This window comes from Harpia harpyja, chromosome 1, assembly GCF_026419915.1.
Source record: "Harpia harpyja isolate bHarHar1 chromosome 1, bHarHar1 primary haplotype, whole genome shotgun sequence".
In the NCBI taxonomy this organism is placed as follows: Eukaryota; Metazoa; Chordata; class Aves; order Accipitriformes; family Accipitridae; genus Harpia; species Harpia harpyja.
In genome coordinates this window covers 84,052,501-84,070,147 of record NC_068940.1, presented here as the reverse complement: position 1 = coordinate 84,070,147, position 17,647 = coordinate 84,052,501, and the positions used below count along the sequence as shown (strand labels likewise).

Below are 17,647 nucleotides of genomic sequence, written 5' to 3'. Positions count from 1 at the left end.
TCTAGCTAAATTTTAGCCTCTTTTACTGAGTTAGTTTTAGTTCAAATCCAAATTCTAATCCAGTTAATTGTGAACCTGCCAAATTTCTTGGGCTGCTACAAGGAAGGTGTGCCACCTGCAAGAGAAGAGAGAGAGCAGTCAAGTAGCGTATATTTAGTTGTACAGTGTAAATGAAAAGGCATGTGAAACATGATTTTTCTGCTCCCTGAAGGTATGAAGCGTATTGCATACCAAATATATTTATGCAATTCAGTAAAATAAATGAGATGCTTGTAGAATGTTCTAAAGCATACAAATATTTCTACACAGTGAAATTATTTCTGTTTAAGGTCCTGTGTCATTGGATGTTACATTGCAGAGGATTATTTTCTTGAAAAACAGGGCATTTTTCTCCTTCTGGATTTGTTGGCAGTAAGTATTTTTATTATTGTTGTTACAGAATGACAGAGTAGTAAAACATCATAGAAAATTGCATTATTTTTGTTATAGTATCGCCTAAGACTATTACAATACTAACAAGAAGACCAGTGTATGTAATTGCTTGAGATAGGAAGGTAATCACACACCAGGATATCTGCTCAGAAATGATTTTCCATGTATCTTTTTTAAAAATAAGTATTTGACAGAGTTTTAAATTTACCAAAAATACACTCTTTAAAAAGAAAACTCAAACTATGCTCTTATGTTGGATGACATCTCTGTTTAGAAAAGCATCTCAGTTCTTACTTCATATTGAAGCTACTAAGAGCAGAGTTAGTATACGCTTCAAGGCTTTGAAACTTTTGATGTTTAAAGTTACTTTGTGCACATATTTTGTATGTATAGCTACTTCTGTGGGTCTTGGATATAGAGCTGGCACAGGCATTTCATCTCTCACAAAATAAGCATGCACCTTCCTTGTTTCATTCCCTCCTCGTTCTCGCTTATTGCCAGCCTCTGATGCCCTTGCAGTGCAAGGCTGCAGGCCCTTCCTTACTCTCAGCTGCTGCTGAAAGATCTGGCCACAAAATAGAACAGGTGCTGTGCGGTACCACTCAGCCACTGCCTTCAGAGTCCATTGCTTACAAAAATAAATCTTGGTGGTGGTATATTCAGCATGTGAGCCTGGAGGCATGTATACAAAACCTGTTATGTAATTCTACACACAGGTATGCACATCTCATATGATCCTACATTCGTTCCCCTCATGTTCCTTGATTTATGGAACTTTGCATGGCAGGATTCCAGAAACTTGAAAGATTTACATGTTTATACACCAGTGCAAATGGTTTATACAAAAATGCAAATAGTTGTGATGAAAAGCTTGTGGTTACTTGATTAGATATTGCACAATTTCTCTATTTTTTTGGAGGTAGCTATCACTGTGTTTTGAACAGTTTAAAGCATTTTTTCCTTTTCCCTTCACCAAGTTAAAGCAAAAGAACCTGTGCAATATAATTCTTGGAATCTTGGTTGAATTTTGTGACAACCCTAAAACCATTTCGCACATCAGTACCTGGCGAGGGGAAAAAGATCGAACAGCAGCTAACCTTCTAATAGAGTTATGGAGACAGGAGGAGTTGGAGCTAGGAGTCAAACGTGATCGATATGGAAGGATTGCTGGTAAGTTTTATGACGCATGTGAAACTGTGAGCAGTTCCACTGAATAAAGTAAAACAAAGACAGTATTTGCTTTTGTAGTCTGAATCCTGATGAAAGTAAATTACAATATTTATAGCTTTATGCTGTAGTTCTTACCAAACCCAGAATACCTCTTATGTATTTCGTTTAGAGTCTGGCCACTAGATGGCATTTTCTACATCAGCTGGGAATGAACCAGGTAATGAACAGAACCATGACTAGTATCCCGAACAGCTTTTTTAATGCTGGACAGTTAAACTACTTAATTTCTTCCACAAAAGGCATTGTGTTTTGCTATGTGTTGTAAAAAGTAAGGAGAGTGCTATGTTCTCGCAAATCTTTAGTCATGCTAATTGATATTTCCTGGCCCAACTTATGTTCAAATTCCTGGCCAAACTATCAAAATGATTTACATAGTGTCCACAAAGTTAAGGTGGAACTGTCTTCTTTTAGAGGAGGCATCACAGAAAAGAATATGTCCATAGCTGCTTGCTGAATTTCCTCATACTTCATTACATAGATAGCATTTCCTCCAAGTTTAAGAGCTTTGGGAACATACTACCTGTTCATTCTTCTACTCTGGTTTTGTGTTTTGAAATTATTAGACGTGAAGAGACCTATTGCTAGCAGCTTCCAGAAACAGCAAGAGGTCATTCCCATGCCTGCCAACTGTCCCAGCTTTGCCATCATGGAAATTTCAGAAAACATACGAGCAAAACTTTATTCATTATTGTGCAAGCTAGGTAAGACAAGTGAATTGCCTTGTCAGTGTCATATTTTTCATTAAGCTGAAGTTGTTCACTGGCTATCAATAAAGTAACTATAAAAAAAAAAGTCAAAGGGAACTTTGAGATGCATCAACACTGTTATTAGTAAATGCTTGCTCATCCTGTTCTTTAAAGTCCCTATTGATGGGGATTTCAAGACTTCCCCAGTACTTTGCTGCCCCTACCATTAGGAAGAGTTTTCCTAAAATTAAACCTAAAATATGCTTGCAATTTTCTGTAATTTGTTTTCTCCCACACAAAATCTCTTTCACATATTTTAACACTTTTACATTTAATTTTATTTCCCTAGATTAAGAAAGACGTTACTCACCAATCTCATTTTCTAGCATAACGTCTAATTATTCTCATTTTTTTTCTTGAGTCTTTCCATTTGATTTACATTCTTCTTGATTTGTAGTGTCCCAGAACTGAACACAGTACTCCAGCAGAAGCCTCACAGCCAAATAAAGCTACATTACTCTACTCATCTTGTAAATAAACATTCCGACATTAATATAACAATTACTATATTCATAGTGGCATGATATTGTTTGCTCATTTGACTTAGGCTCTTGTACAGTCCTCTACCATCCTGGATTTGTACAGATGACTATTCCTACATTTAGAATTTTTTATTTGTCCTTATTGAATTAAATTCTGTGGGTTTAGATAATTTTTCAGATTGGCAAGATTAATTTGCATTCTAATCTTTTCCTTCAAGATGCTCTAGTCCCTCCTAATTCTGTATTGTTTGCACACATTACAACTTGTCTAAAAACCTAAACTGAAGTCATGATACATGATAAACTCTTCCATATCCATAAGATTTCTTATCTGGCTGTAGACGAAAGCTAGGTCTTAGTTTTTTCTAATTCATGTTGGATATAAATGTTTTCACTGTTACCATTTAGCTGCATAAACGTTATTTAATTATTTGTTTCAGGCTTTTTTCAGGAACTGAACCAATATTCTCTGGCTTGTCCTTTTCCACTTTAAAAATAGGCATTATGTTTGTTTTTTCATGTCCATCCTCCACAGGTTCAAAGACAATCAGTAATTGTTCTGAGATTGCTTCAGCCAGTTTCCTGGGTAACCTAGAGAACCAACTGGTTTGAAAACATCCTTAGTTTCTCTAATAAACTATAGCTAGTTCTTCCCCTGTTGTAACCCAGGTTCTTACTAATTTTTATTAGCATTAATTATGTTAAAAGTTGGATCATAGCTAAATTCTTTATTAAAGCAAAAAGGCTTGAGATTTTGTTCCAGCTTTCTCATATATTCACACATACCTCTTAGTTATATACATAGTAATGTCTCCTGTACTGAAATGACATGAAAGTGGATAATAAAAAAATGGAAAGATTTTTATAGTCTTTTCTCAGCATCTTCCTCTTACTGTAGCCATGCTCCGTAACAGCCTGTAACATGGTGATCTAGAAAACCAGTGTTAATTGGTCTTTATTCATGGTATTTCTTAACTTCAAAACATGATGTAATTATACTCTGATAGATGCTACATTCCCAGTTACCACACAGATGTTGTGATGAAGTCTAGAATGAGATTTGATAGACTATATTTAGTTTTTTTAAAAAAAATCAAGTATAATTAACATTCAGTGTGCAAAAAATGAGGCATAGTCTCAGCAACCATACTCCTCTACCTTATTCTTTTACACATATTGTAAACATTTTTTAAAAGATGGAGTCATGATGCTCAAGGCATTACGCTCAAGGCTCAAGTCTATGAGTTGGAGGACACCCTCATTACACAGCTTTGAAACAAAGTACTGGACACCCTGTAATGTGATTCTCCTGTTGACTACTTCACAGCTAAAGCGAACTCTTTGTGCTGAATTGCTTCTTTAGAAACTGTGACCTGTGGACTCAGCTGTTTGTCTGCTTTAACAGAAGATCAAACCCTTACCACAAAAGCGTAGCAAGTGCAGTACTATCCTGGCTTTCCAAGTGATTGGAAGTGTCGTGGTTTAACCCCAGCCAGCAACTAAGCACCATGCAGCTGCTCAGTCACTGCCCCCCACCCAGTGGGATGGGGGAGAGAATCGGAAAAAAGTAAAACTCGTGGGTTGAGATAAGAACAGTTTAATAGAACAGGAAGGAAGAAACTAATAGTGGTAATAATAGCAATAATAAATTTACAATAATAATAATAAAAGGATTGAAATATACAAGATGCACAATGCAATTGCTCACCACCCACCGACCAACGCCCGGTTAGTCCCCGAGCAGCGATCCCCCCACTCCCCCCAGTTTATATAATGGACATGACGTCACATGGTATGGAATACCCCTTTGGCCAGTTTGGGTCAGCTGCCCTGGCTGTGTCCCCTCCCAACTTCTTGTGCCCCTCCAGCCTTCTCGCTGGTTGGGCATGAGAAGCTGAAAAATCCTTGACTTAGTATAAACATTACTTAGCAACAACTGAAAACATCAGTGTGTTATCAACATTCTTCTCATACTGAACCCAAAACATAGCACTATACAAGCTACTAGGAAGACAATTAACTCTATCCCAGCCAAAACCAGGACAAAGGTCACTGGAGCCACTCATAAGTAAAGAGTTAGTATAGAGTGAATTTATTATGGAGAAAACAGGTTTTTTGTCACCAAAAGCCTGCTCAGGATTAGAAAAGTGAATGAATGGTGTATCTGTGATGAAGATTTTGCATGTGATTATATGACAAATAAAATGGTGTCTTTTTTTAGAATGTTATATTTTAAGATAAATTCATCATGCTGTTAATAGTGACATGATTAATATTCTTTTAGGTTTTGAAAATTTACCTGGCTTATCTGCTAAGGATTTTGTCACACTTGCTATCATACGGCGTTATATTGACTTTAAAGTGAGTATTGTGGGAGAAAATATTACTACTGTATCTGCGTTTGCAAAAATAGCAAGTATAGCTCAGGATACAACAAACAAATAACCCTTCAAAAGCTGTCACCTATGTCACAAGTCACCTATAGTTTCACAGAGAGTGTAAGCCAGTATTTACCATCAAAAGCAACAATACCACTTCCATCATTGCAGCACTCCCCGGACTCTTCCTTTGTACTGCTACGAATATTTGTGACTGCATAGAAAATATGACTAGAAACCAACGCTAGTTAAAAATAACTCAGAAAAAAATAGGTTTAAGTGTTCACCAGCTCAAGACACAGGAATGCACCAGGACAGGAGTAAGAAATTGGGGAAGGGCTGAAGAGTAGGACTGCTGCTTTGTGCAGTAAGGTCAGTTGGGGGGGGGGGGCAGTTTGCTATTCAAAATGACATTAAATACACATTCTGATAAAGGTTTTTCTGTGCTTTCCCATCTTTGTCCCCACATGCAGTTCTATCCATACTGTCAAAAGTTAAGAATGATGTGCTTATAGGAGACAAGAATAGGATAACAAGCTTTGTGGGAGCCATCCTGCTCAAAAGATGCTTCTGTTCATGCCAATTTTTTGCTTGGGAACAAAGTCTGTGAGAGCTTGAAATGTTCAGGAACTAGCAAGACTCAATCATTAGCTGATAATTCTAGCTTCTGTTTATGTCTCATGTTGCAGTTTGGTCAGATAATGTGTGCAATTTGAGATTTTAAGAAGCAGCCAGTAGGACATAACACTTCACTCTTGTAATCTGGTATCGTATAGCTATATGTATTTCTTCTGAGTTTCTGTAGTTATCAGCATTCCTGTTACTCCTCTGTGGAGTCAAGCTTGGGCTTGGGAGGGCTTAGGGAGGATTATCATGAATGAATTTGTTATAGCATTACTGAAGTCTAACCTCGCATAAAAATTCTGGGAAGTGAAACAACAATAAGAAGAGGGATGGTTGCTCTATTATATTTTGAATAGTTGGTACTGAGAAAAGAGATAAATAGTGTGGTGTGTGTTTCACATACAGGTTGGAGAAGTTTGGAGTGAACTGTGTGCAGAACTAAAAGAAGAATTCAGGCCTGTTACGTCGGATGAGGAAGCCTTGAAAGTTATTTCAGAGGTATCAGAAGACACTGGAAGAATGGTTGCTGCTCTGCAGACTGAAGTGCTTGAAAGTCAACACCACCAAGAAATCCGAGAAGAGGAAAAAACATATACAAAAGTAAGACAAGGAGTATTTAAACAAGTAAAGCCCATGTAAGCATTTTTGTCAATTTATATGAAGCTTTTCTTATATAGTGTTGAGTCCTATATGTGTACGCTTCCTGAAGGTATTTTAATCTGTCTCAGCAGTAAAATTTTAATTTTAAATTAAATTAGGTTAACCTCAGTTCTCCCAATTTGTATAATTTTGCTAGTATTTAGAGAGTAACATGAAAAAATGAAGCAGTATCATCACTGATGCATCAGCAATGGTGTGATGAGTAATGGTCATTATGTTACTGTAGAGTTGCACCTGTGTTCATCTGTAGCAGATAACAATTTAACGTACCAATTACAACTACATCTGCTTCTTAAAATGAAACATAAGCCTCTGTTATAAGCTCCCTTGGCTAAATATTCACAGAGCTTCATTACTTCAGAAAGTAGGGCTGTGTGATTTCCAGCATGCTGAGAGTGAGCAGGTATAGACATTTTCCAGCTTTGGTTATAAGGCAGGCATTTGGGATTTTTGCTCATCTACTGTCTCATCCTCTCCTGCTTTCTGAGAAGTAAGATCAGTTGGTCTAGTTGTCTAAAATCTCATGCTGATGTTTTTGAGGGATTGTCATAGGTTATGATGCTTGCACTTTTGTTACCAGAACTGATTCCATCTCTGTTATTCAGCATTTGAGAGTGAGAATATACAGAAAGTATTCCTGAAAGAGCTGGGGCTCTTCCAACATCTGTGTTGGAGGAGGGGAAAATTAGTTTGCACAGAGAAGGTAAGCCTTTTTTTTTAAAAGGTGGTGCACAAGTGAAGTTTTTAAAGGACAAGTACATTACTACAACATTATTATCCAATCTCAGGTGAGAGGGCTGAGCTAAGGTAGCCAAAGGGGCATAGCTGAACATGCCATCCAAACAGTACAAGCAAAGAATTCAGAAAAGCTTGTGAGGATTGTGTTGCATCTTGTAAATCTCATTTATATTACAGATACAAGCTATCCATAAGCAGAGAGAAATGGTGAATAAATCCTGGAAAAATTTCTTGACTCGGACATCAAAGTATGAAGCATTGAAGGTAAGAAATCTGAGTGATGGAGCAAAATTTACATTCACAGTGTAGTTATAATAATTGTGAAGTTCCAAACACATTTCTTAATGAATTATGAGGATATTCAAGTAGAAGTTATAGTAAATTTTATATTCACACATAGAAGAATGAACCATAAGATGTATTGGCAAAGCTACACGAAGTCTTTGATTCTTCTGCTCTTCTGATTACTATCACAAATTGGGGATCAACATTGTTTACACACTTGCAATTGGGGGGTGTATGTGTGTGTGTATATATATATACATATGTATATTTGTTCTCAAACTGTTGAAACTAAAAGTCTGGTCATTCTTACTTTATTTTTTCTAATACTTCATTCGCTATTTTTAGTACAGCAAACATCTCTTGAGATGGGAAATATTTTATGATGAAAGGAGATTCTTTTAGCAATATTTGCGCTTTTCCAAAAGAACATAAAAAATAGTCTGGTTAGGCAATCAGACTAAGTTGGAGAATGAGTTAAATCAGACTTAAATAAAATGCTTTGGCACCTAAATTTAATTTTTCTTCATTTCCCAAAGTAGGTGCAAAAGAGAAAAATATTTTTCATGTGCAGTCACCTCCCTGGCCTGTGGTAAAGATCTATGCTAGAATTAGAAATGAAAAAGGGCCAGAAAAAGGATTTGGAGAACTACAGGCTGATTAGTTTTAGCTGAGTCCCTGGGAAGCTGTTTTAGGCACATGAGGGACAAGAAGGTGATTGGTGATGGCTGTCATGAATTTACCAAGGACAAATCATGCCTTGCCAGCATGGCTGCCTTTTGTGATAAAATTATTTGCTCTGGAGAATGAGGAAGATGGATGTTATTTCCCTTGGCTTTAGCAAGGTTTTCAGCACAGACTTGTGTAGCCTCCTTGTAGCCAAAATGGGGAGATGTGGACTGGACTACATACAGGTGAACTACAAGTTGGATGAAAAACTGGCTGGACTGATGGGCTCAAAGGACAGTGGTCAGTGATTAAAGTTTTAACTAGCAGTCAGTTTTGAGTGATATTCCTCAGAGTTAATCATAGGGTTGATACTATTTAACATTTTCATTAATGACTTGGATATTGGGTCAGTATGCATCCTCATCACATTCATGCATGACACTGAGCTGGAGGAAGCAATCCATACGCTGGGAGGTAGGGTTGCTATTCAGAAGGACCTTGACAAGCTGGAGGCATGGGCTGACCAAAAGCTCATGAAGTTCAGGAAAACAAAATGTGAAGTCATGCATCTGGGACATATTGAGGTTGCATGCATCAGTACAGCCAGGGGACTGACTGGCTGTGTAGTTGTGTACTATGTATAGGGTAACAAGCTGAAGATGAGGCAACAGTGTGCTCTTGTGGTGATGAAGGCTAATGGCATATATGGCTACATTAGAAAGAATATAGCCTGCAGGTCATAGCAAGTGATTATTCCATTCTCACCCTTGCAAAGCCATGTCCATTTATTCCATTTTCAGGTCTCCAGTACAAGAGAGAGTCACAAACCAGAGGGAGGGTACTTACAATTAAAGGCCAATAGAATTATCACCTCATTTATTTTGTCGTTTTGTTTGTATATTTTCTAACAAGTGCAACTCACACAATTAATTTGGATTAAAACAATTTTGCCTTTTTTCTAACTATCCTCAGAAGGCAAAAAGGATTCAGGAAAAATCAATAGAGGCTTCCAGATCTAAATTGAAGACTCAAAACGGAACAGTCCATTCTACTGATATTAAAGGCCTCAGTACAACAGTAAGTAATCCCCAATGACACTGTTTTATTTTCATCAATGTGTAAGTAAGTGGTTTGGGGTTTATTCTGGCTGTATATGTGCTGCTGCTTATTCTTTCTTTAAATAACGTTTATGTTGACAAGCTCCAAGTATGTAAGAAAGAATCTGTATCTCCTGCAAAGCACCTCTCCCCCTTCTGACATCCTCAGACAACAGGTAGTTAGTTGCTCAGAATGAGATTCAGATCTACAAATTACTCATAAAAAGTGTGGGCAAGATGTCCCCTATACTACTTGACATGCACCTCTTGTGGGACAGCCTTCCTTGAAAACCCTGCTGAGGTCAAGACCTCCTTCATTTATTGTTAGGTAAATCTGTGCGATCTCTAATACATCAGCAAAGGTGTCCTTTGTCAGTAAACGTGTTCCTGACTGCAGATAAGCCACTCGTTGCATCTGCAGAAAAGATTTTTTTTTTTCTCATTTCTATCAGTTAACTGAAGTGTGAGAAAATAAAAGCCATTGTTAAGATCTTATTCGGGCGTAACAGCATATTTAGATGTTGGGTTTTGACAAACTGGGGTAAGACATGGGAGAATCTCCATTCCAGTCAGTAACTGGTTTTCAGCTAGCTGGATGATTTCTCTGTGAGCATCACAGCTAAGTAGGATTTTAGGGGGAGGGATAGCTTCTTGGTTGCTTCTAAGTTACACGTAAGGAGAAACAAGGAAGAAAAAACATGAGGTGCTGTTTTCAAACTTGCACAAAGGCAAGAGATTCTATTATCACGGGCTCTCTGGCATGAATGAGTAATGACAACTAAGGTGGCTGCATCCTGAAAAAGAAAAGAGGCAGTTCATGTTTGATGTGACGAAGAAAGGAGGAGCTTAATAGGAAGCAAGGGAATGGTCTCAGAGTGCTGGACTAGGATTTTTGTCAAATTATCTTTGCCCTAAACTTCTGAAAGATACAGAGGGACACATCTGTGAATGCAAGTTGAAGTGGGCTGGAAAAATTATTTAGTTATGTCCATATATCAGTGAGACTTAATCAGCAATATTTTGCAGAAAGTATCTGAAAAATTTAGATGGAAATTGTTAGTAGAGAGAAATACATTGTTAGATTTTATTTTAAAGACTTGGACTTCAAGCCAAGATTATTCGTTTATTTGGAGGGAAAGGATTTAACAAGAAAATGTCTTCATGGTTCTATAATCAGTATTTCAACAGCTGTAGACAAAAACAAGGAAAAGGTTAGCCCATTTTGCAGAATAAGTGTATTAAGAAAACGAACACATGAGCAACGTCAGATAAAATTCCTTGGGTACATTGCTTAGAAGAATTACAAATGACAGATATGGCTGGCAATTTTTTTCATGGAACAATCTTGTTCCCTCCTCTCTGCCAAACGGCCTTAGTAGGGAGAGATAAAAATTAAGCTAAGATGGTTGTTGCAAACCAGTCAAGGTCAAGTAATCAAACATGTGAGCCAAATGCACTCAAAGAGTTGCATGGTTTATTTTAGCAGGTCATGGTTACAAGATAGAGGTGTCACTCAGGGATTTTTATTCAAAGACCTGAACCTATTCAGTATAAAGAGTAGTAATAAGACTGGAAAGTGTATGTCTCTTTTAGTCTTGGAGTTTTGCTGGAGCAGTAGTTACAGGCAATTGCATTTTGAGAGAAACAGGGTCTGTTCCCTTTTTTTTCTTTGAAGTATTAATGTATAGTGAAATTCTGAGGACAAAAACTGTGGCTGATATTACACGTGAATCCAATAACATTGCACAACAAACTTCTATTGTAATAAAGGCTTGATTTTCTTTCCCTCTCTTCATAAGATCAGACATGAAGGCAGAAAAGCAGAGTATATAAAGGTACATGCTGAAAAAACGCTCTGTCCTTTCCTTTGTATTGATGGGAACAATTTGTGAATTTAGTATAAAGGATAGTTTGAGTGGACCTCGGAAACCTCAGCATGCATCTCCACCAGCTGAATAATATTTTTGAAAGACAGTTCATGATTTAACTCTCATCTCATTTTAAATGCTAACATGAATGTCAAGCAATGTGTTTATTTTGTTTTTCAGATTGGATCTGGTCGCTTAGTAACTGTTGAAAGTACACCTCCTCAATTAATTGGAGGACCACTGGCTGTTACAGACCTTGCTCTTAGAAAGCCCTCTGTTTCTGAAGGAGCCTTAAAAAAGATCAAAAGAGTTAAAATGTTGGACTCAGTCAAGAAAGATTCAGTACCTATAGAATAGTGTTCTGAACAGTGCTTTTAATATTATCGTTAACTGTATGTATATTTTAGATACAAGATAAAATCTATTTGTAATGCTTTGATGAATTGCACAGAACATCTTGAGAGTAAAACTATATTTTGTCTTAACTAATATAAACGTGGGGATGATTTATTAATAAAGTACCCCATACAGTATGGTACAAAGGTATGTTAAGTCTAATAATTTTGTGTGCTAGTGTCAGGTTACCCTGATCCACTATCAGTAGGCCCACTATTTAGATTTCCATCTCTTGTTGTTGACACATTCCATACATTGCAGTTTAAGAAGTACCTCTTTTGTTGAGCAGGGTGATGAACCTTCACAGAAACACATTCAGTTCTTCATTTTGTGGATACCATAGCCACATGGGTTTTGTCCAAGTCCATTTTGTTTCTTGAATTGCCACCTTTAGCATCAGGACTTCTGACTTCTATTCTCTCAGTTTTCATCTAACGACTCACTAAGAAGCTTGTCTGTGCCAACAGTTTCTCCAAGCCTGTTGGAGAGACATCCTGAAATGTCCTGCTCCTCATGGGTTTCTCGTAGTTCTTTAACTGATCTTACTATTCTGATTATTTTTGGGATTATTGCCCATATTGTCTCCAACAAGAACTCACCCTCTTCCACCCTAGCACCTCTAGAATACCAACACAAACTTGTGAGCAGCAGACCTTCTTGTAGATGACTCAGTTTCTAAGCTATTGCCTCCTTTCCTAACTTGGGCAAAGCCAGAATTTGCTGTATTTCAATAGAGCAAGATTCCCTGAAGCTGTTACTTCATTTTAAAACCAGTTGCTATCCAGTGCTATGGCATAAATTTCTGTGACATTGCAAGGGGTTCTGTGACATACAAGCTCTGGCACACAGTCTGTCATTTTTGCCTGTAAGCAACATTTTGGGAAAAGAACAAGCTTTCACTTTGTTAAATGCCAAGCTGCAAAATGGAAATAAATTTGAGCTCAACAGGTAGAACTTAGTTTCCAAATCCCTTTTTTACTTCCTGAAAGAGGGATGGGGTGGGGGTGGTGTACAAGCATTTCTTAAAAATCTGTTTGTCCCTGTAACAAAACATAGCAGTGCTGGCATTACAAATAAAGGCAGAGATTTTTGTTTCAAAATTGTCGACTTAAATTCTATAAAAAAAGAACCCTAAGAAATTAATGAAATAAAACAAAACAGCCGTATGAAATGGTACTTAAACTTTAGAGAGATCTCCACAGGTGTAGTTTCCAAAGATCAGAAGCATTTTCTTATGGGCAGGTCTGTTAAACATTACATTGTAGGGTAAGACAGTCATCTAGTACTTAAAGCTAGAGAAATTAAATCGAGCTGTGCTGGTTTCATTATGACATTTTTTCCCAAAAATTATCTGCATAAAGTTTAAGTATGTTTTATTAAACAAGCCTGTATGTGTATTTCTTGCCTGCCTGCAAGAAACGTAAGCTAAGGTATATAGAGATTATCTAACTAAAGTCCTCTGTGTCAAGTAAAGTCTTGCTGAGTTGTTTATATTTCTCCGACAGCTCTTCAGCAGCTATGCTGCTTTATTACTGTTTTACAGAATGTCAAAATATATCTACACACTGGGGCCACAAAAAGTTTACTCCATTGTCTTTTCACAATTAAAACCAAACAATAAATATTTGACTAGGAGAACAAAGACTGTGACAATTAGAGTTTTTTTATATGCTTGCATACATGTGAATGTGTGGGTGACTCATTACTACTGGCAGCAAGGCACTGGGGCATTTTGTCCAAAAAGACATACAGGACTCATGTAAGTCCTTCCAATTTCTGAGCAAAAGCTACTGCAGTACAGTGTAGCCAAGGTATGGATATAAAAGATCTTTTAACTGGAAATCAGTTTATATTTATGCTCATGTAAAAACTTTAAAGCAGGCACAAAGTGAGCCCCACAGCATTCCTCCCCCAGCTGCGTCATGCTTCTGCTACAGACACCCTGACGTTGCAGGCAAGTAGTGCTCTTGTTAATTGTAATAAAGAAGGAAGGGGACAGAATTTCCCGAAATGCTTACATTTATACTTCATAAATGAATACTAACACAAGACTTCACAGCAGCATAGACAGCATTTGATTTTGCCAGCCAGCCATGGACTATGGTCTGGCTGTCGGGGGGGAACCCAGGAAAACTGGGCTTGCTGTTCCTGCTGTAACCCAGGGATGGAAAGAGAGGGAGTGCTGAGTACTGCTGGAGGAAAAGATCATCCCATTCACTGTTAATCCTTCTTGTAGACACCCCAGGAATAGCCAGCTGGCTTTCCAGGGCTCTGTCATGGACAAAACAGGTATGTCCACCTGGAATTTGTTTTGATGCTGCTGCTTAGGGTGCTGTGTTCCTGTTGTTAGCAATCACCTGCCACTTTGGCAGACACTGCAGGGTGACCATAGCAATAGATTGTTCAAGCATTCTGGAGCCAGTTATGTAGATGCTAAGCACCTTTGTCTCCTATAGAAAATTAATCAAAACAAAGACTTGCTGTCTGAGGAAGGATGGACCTTTTAAAACTGCATAGGATACCTTGCTCTGGCATTCAATTAAAAGATCACTAATACAGGAAACATTACCTTTAAAATGTTATTATAGTTTTACACTTCTGTAGGTGATGAATAAAATTATTTGTAGGTGTGAACAGGGGGAATTTATTTATCTGGTTCATGACAGTTAAAACACTATTTGTTGCAAATGCAGTACAGTACACAGCTTTATAAACTGGATATTGCTGGAACAGATTAGATGACAGCTCTCAAATAGCTGCTCATCATCATGTATCAATTCCTGAAACTGCTGTTTGGGTGTGTCATGACTCCCTCTGCCCAAAAGAAAAGGTGTATTTAAAATATTTTGTGTATAAGGAACTTACAGTGATATTTATGGGTAAGAGAAATTTCTCACTCCTACAGACTACTGTAGGAGACATATTTTACAAGATGCAGTTCAATATTGTGTTTACCTAAATGAACATTCACAAATCTATGAGAATTGTTGGGTATTTTATGAACTACATGAGCTAGGCATTATGTGGGATAGATTTCTTGTTACTTAGGAAGGTTTATATGCTGTTACTGGCTAAGTACTGTTTCCTACAATAATTAAACCCAGCTGGGATCTCATAAAAGGCTAGAACAGAACAGGGACTGAACAAGCTGCATTGCCCAAGGAGCAAAGCAGAGAACAGTCAGCATCTCTGAGTGTTCCCATTTGTTCTCAGGCTTTCTTTGCCCAGGAGAAATGGATTAACTAGATGGTTAATCTCCCTGAACTAGCTCATCCATGCTGGATGGTTTCTTATCATGGGAGCAGTAAGTCAAGCCAGTCTCTCTTTCAAACCACTTGATGCATGGATCTCTTCTCAACTGTGATGTTGCCTGTTATGACAGGGATGGACTGTATCACCTTATTTACCTGTATGAATGTGTAAATAAAGAGCAATCTTGTGTAAAGTACTGTTCTTAACGTGATGTAGTAGTGGTTTTGCAAATAACATTTTAATAGACAAGAAGACGACTACTATTCAGACCTTGCTGCATAGAAAAATACTTTAATTAATCTGTAGCCTAGACTAAGCAGTGACAAAATACAGTTTAGACTGCACAGGACATTACAATGAGCATAATCCTTCCCTTTAGCTTGATGTCACACTTTTTTGCAATTTTTTAAAAGTAAAGTTGATTGTATGTGCAAGACACTGTATAAAATGTGTTTGTTGACATTTTCTCCATTGCTTAATGTATAAAAATATCAAAATCAACTTTTAAAAAAGTGAATTATTGGAAAAGATGAGCCTCTACAAAAATACAACACTAGTTCAGACTTAAAAGCTTACCTGAGAGAACAAAGGTGTTGACTCAAAACACAAAATCATTCACATGTGCAGTGGGGAAAAGGCAACCTTGGTAGATTGCAAGACAGGAAAGCAAAAGGGACAATGTGGGAGCTCACATACTTATCAGTGATTAAGTACTTTATACAAAGAAAAGAAAAAAAAAGGTCGAACCATGCCAATGGATTTGTCTAAGCATCTACAGTATATGCTGTGCTTTTGTGCTCCTTCATTTTGATGTTGCCTTGCTGAGGTATCTTCATTTTCTCCCCTTTTGGCCTAAAATGGGTTGGTGAAAGCAGACCCTGCAAGATTATGAAAGAAAGGTAGTTATTTTCCAAGCAATATGGTTAGGAATGCTAGGGTGAAATGATCTCCATGTTCAGTCTGGAAACCTAAAACATCTGACTGGGTACATCAGAAAAAAGTCTACTGCCAAGGAGGAAGGAAGCCAACAGATCTTAGATTGGTTAGTAAGATGTAAAGCCAATCACCTATATGATCTCAGTTCAGACTCATCCCAGACCATGATGACCAGAATTTGTCACTGTTTGATGATTCATGGTGACCATGAGATCACATTATGTGTCAATACTTTTAATGGGAAGAACAGGGTTCAAGCAGTCAGGGATTTGATCTTCCCTTTTCATGGAGGGATGATTCCCTAAAGTTGAGACTGAAGTCCAAATACCAGGAAACCTTTAGTATTGCAATGTCATGTATATGCACACAGTGATAAACAGAGAATGCAGCATCCATTTCCACACGCTCCCACATGCATACCCAACATTTTTTACACTTTGTTAAATACAGAAATGTAGTACCCTAACTACTTTTGACTCACATATTGTGAAAGTAGCTACCATTGGAAGATGCAAATACTTTTGACAAGTAGAGACAGAAAACTGGAAATTACTATATTGAGTTGTCTAAACAATCAAGGACAAGGATGAAACAGTGGTTCAGTTTAATATTAGTACATAACAGACTAACACCATATCCTGTAGTTACCTTCTAAAGTTCTATGTGAGTATGTGGAAGAATATTTGGGAGACATTAGTTGTCTTCTACCCATTCCATGGGATCTTGAGAGCACACAGTCTACATACATATCCCAGAAGTTCTGGGCTAAATCATTGAAGAGTTCATTGTGCTTGGGCTTAGGGGATTCCTTTAGGAACATCATGAAGTCCCAGAGATCAATGACCGTATCTGCTACCTTGAGTTTCTTCATTTCCACCAGGCCATGGGACGACACCTCCCAGCACTGATGGTCAATCTGGCCCAGGCTTGCAGGAGTTTCTTTTTGATAGTCTAGATTGGCATAAACCAAATTCAGTATCAATATACAGCCCAGCTGAAGATACCACCTTCGTTTCCATACAAATTCCATACTCCAAGAAGATACCTGAAAGAAAGTGTATCAAATCAGTGATTCTGCTATTATGTAGTTCATTCTCACATAACTTTCAAGGATACCCCAAGAGATGATTTAGGCATATATACAGAAAAATATTTCTTTTCAAGCCATGGAAAAAATACCAGTCAATGATCTCTAGCACTGGAGCTAGGTTTGCACCTAGAAATTGTTAACACTGTTTAGAACATGAAAACCTGAAGCAGGAAGTTTGACGTGATTGTAGCCTATGTCAGAACTGCTCCTTGAGCTCAAGACTTCTTCCCTTAAACTCCTGTGCTTAGATCATCAGTAAAATCAGATTACTAGCAGATGCTTAAAGAATCCTAGTGGTATGCTATTTTAAATGATTGCAAACAAGTAACAGTTATAAGTAGCCAGTCTTTCATGGAACAGTCCAATTCAGAAAGGTGGTAGTGAAGGAATAGTAAACCAGACCATTACGCTGTATTGGGTAAGCATAGGCAGGTTATGAACTCATTCAGTAGCTGTTGCCAGACTGGAAAAAGGCAAATTCCTTTCTGGCTTACGTTAGAAAATTAAGCAAACTTTTGGCACAATTATTTCTAGCATATATGCAAAACACAGAAACTATCTGGAGAACTGGAGTTGGAAAGAGTAATAACACAGGAGGCATAATGAGAACTTCGAATGCTGCAGAATATGTAGTCATTACTATACACAGATTCCCTCTGGGAAAACTGCAGTTTTCCTATGATACATATTCCATATGCTCAAAGCAGGTTTAGACAGAACATCACTAAAACACCTGATAATTTTTTTATCAGTCCTTCCTATCAAGA

At 37.6% G+C, this 17,647-nt stretch overlaps 2 protein-coding genes across 2 annotated transcripts in view; one reads left to right on the top strand and one right to left on the bottom strand.

Annotated features, from left to right (window-relative positions):
- The window catches only part of CFAP69 (cilia and flagella associated protein 69), a 30,271-nt gene extending 17,569 nt beyond the window's left edge, over positions 1 to 12,702 (top strand). Inside the window, 8 exon segments of the mRNA XM_052802694.1 lie at positions 330 to 411; positions 1,410 to 1,602; positions 2,226 to 2,363; positions 5,175 to 5,251; positions 6,298 to 6,492; positions 7,468 to 7,554; positions 9,214 to 9,318; positions 11,387 to 12,702. Coding sequence (XP_052658654.1) covers positions 330 to 411; positions 1,410 to 1,602; positions 2,226 to 2,363; positions 5,175 to 5,251; positions 6,298 to 6,492; positions 7,468 to 7,554; positions 9,214 to 9,318; positions 11,387 to 11,563 — 1,054 coding nt within the window. The 3' untranslated portion in view covers positions 11,564 to 12,702.
- A 3,004-nt stretch (positions 12,703 to 15,706) lies between these two features.
- FAM237B (family with sequence similarity 237 member B) lies at positions 15,707 to 16,820 on the bottom strand. The gene is made up of 2 exons (XM_052789497.1): positions 16,439 to 16,820; positions 15,707 to 15,732 (listed from the first exon to the last, which is right to left on the bottom strand). The coding sequence occupies exons 1-2, from the start codon at positions 16,818 to 16,820 to the stop codon at positions 15,707 to 15,709; spliced, it is 408 nt and encodes a 135-aa protein (XP_052645457.1).
- Between the last annotated feature and the right edge of the window lie 827 nt (positions 16,821 to 17,647).

Bases quoted from the DNA above. Each gene is read 5' to 3' on its own strand.
- FAM237B (XM_052789497.1), bottom strand. From the start codon at position 16,820: ATGGAATTTGTATGGAAACGAAGGTGGTATCTTCAGCTGGGCTGTATA. The intron at 15,733-16,438 runs GTAACTACAGGA...ATAATCTTGCAG, and splicing joins CTCACATAGAACTTTAGAAG to GGTCTGCTTTCACCAACCCA.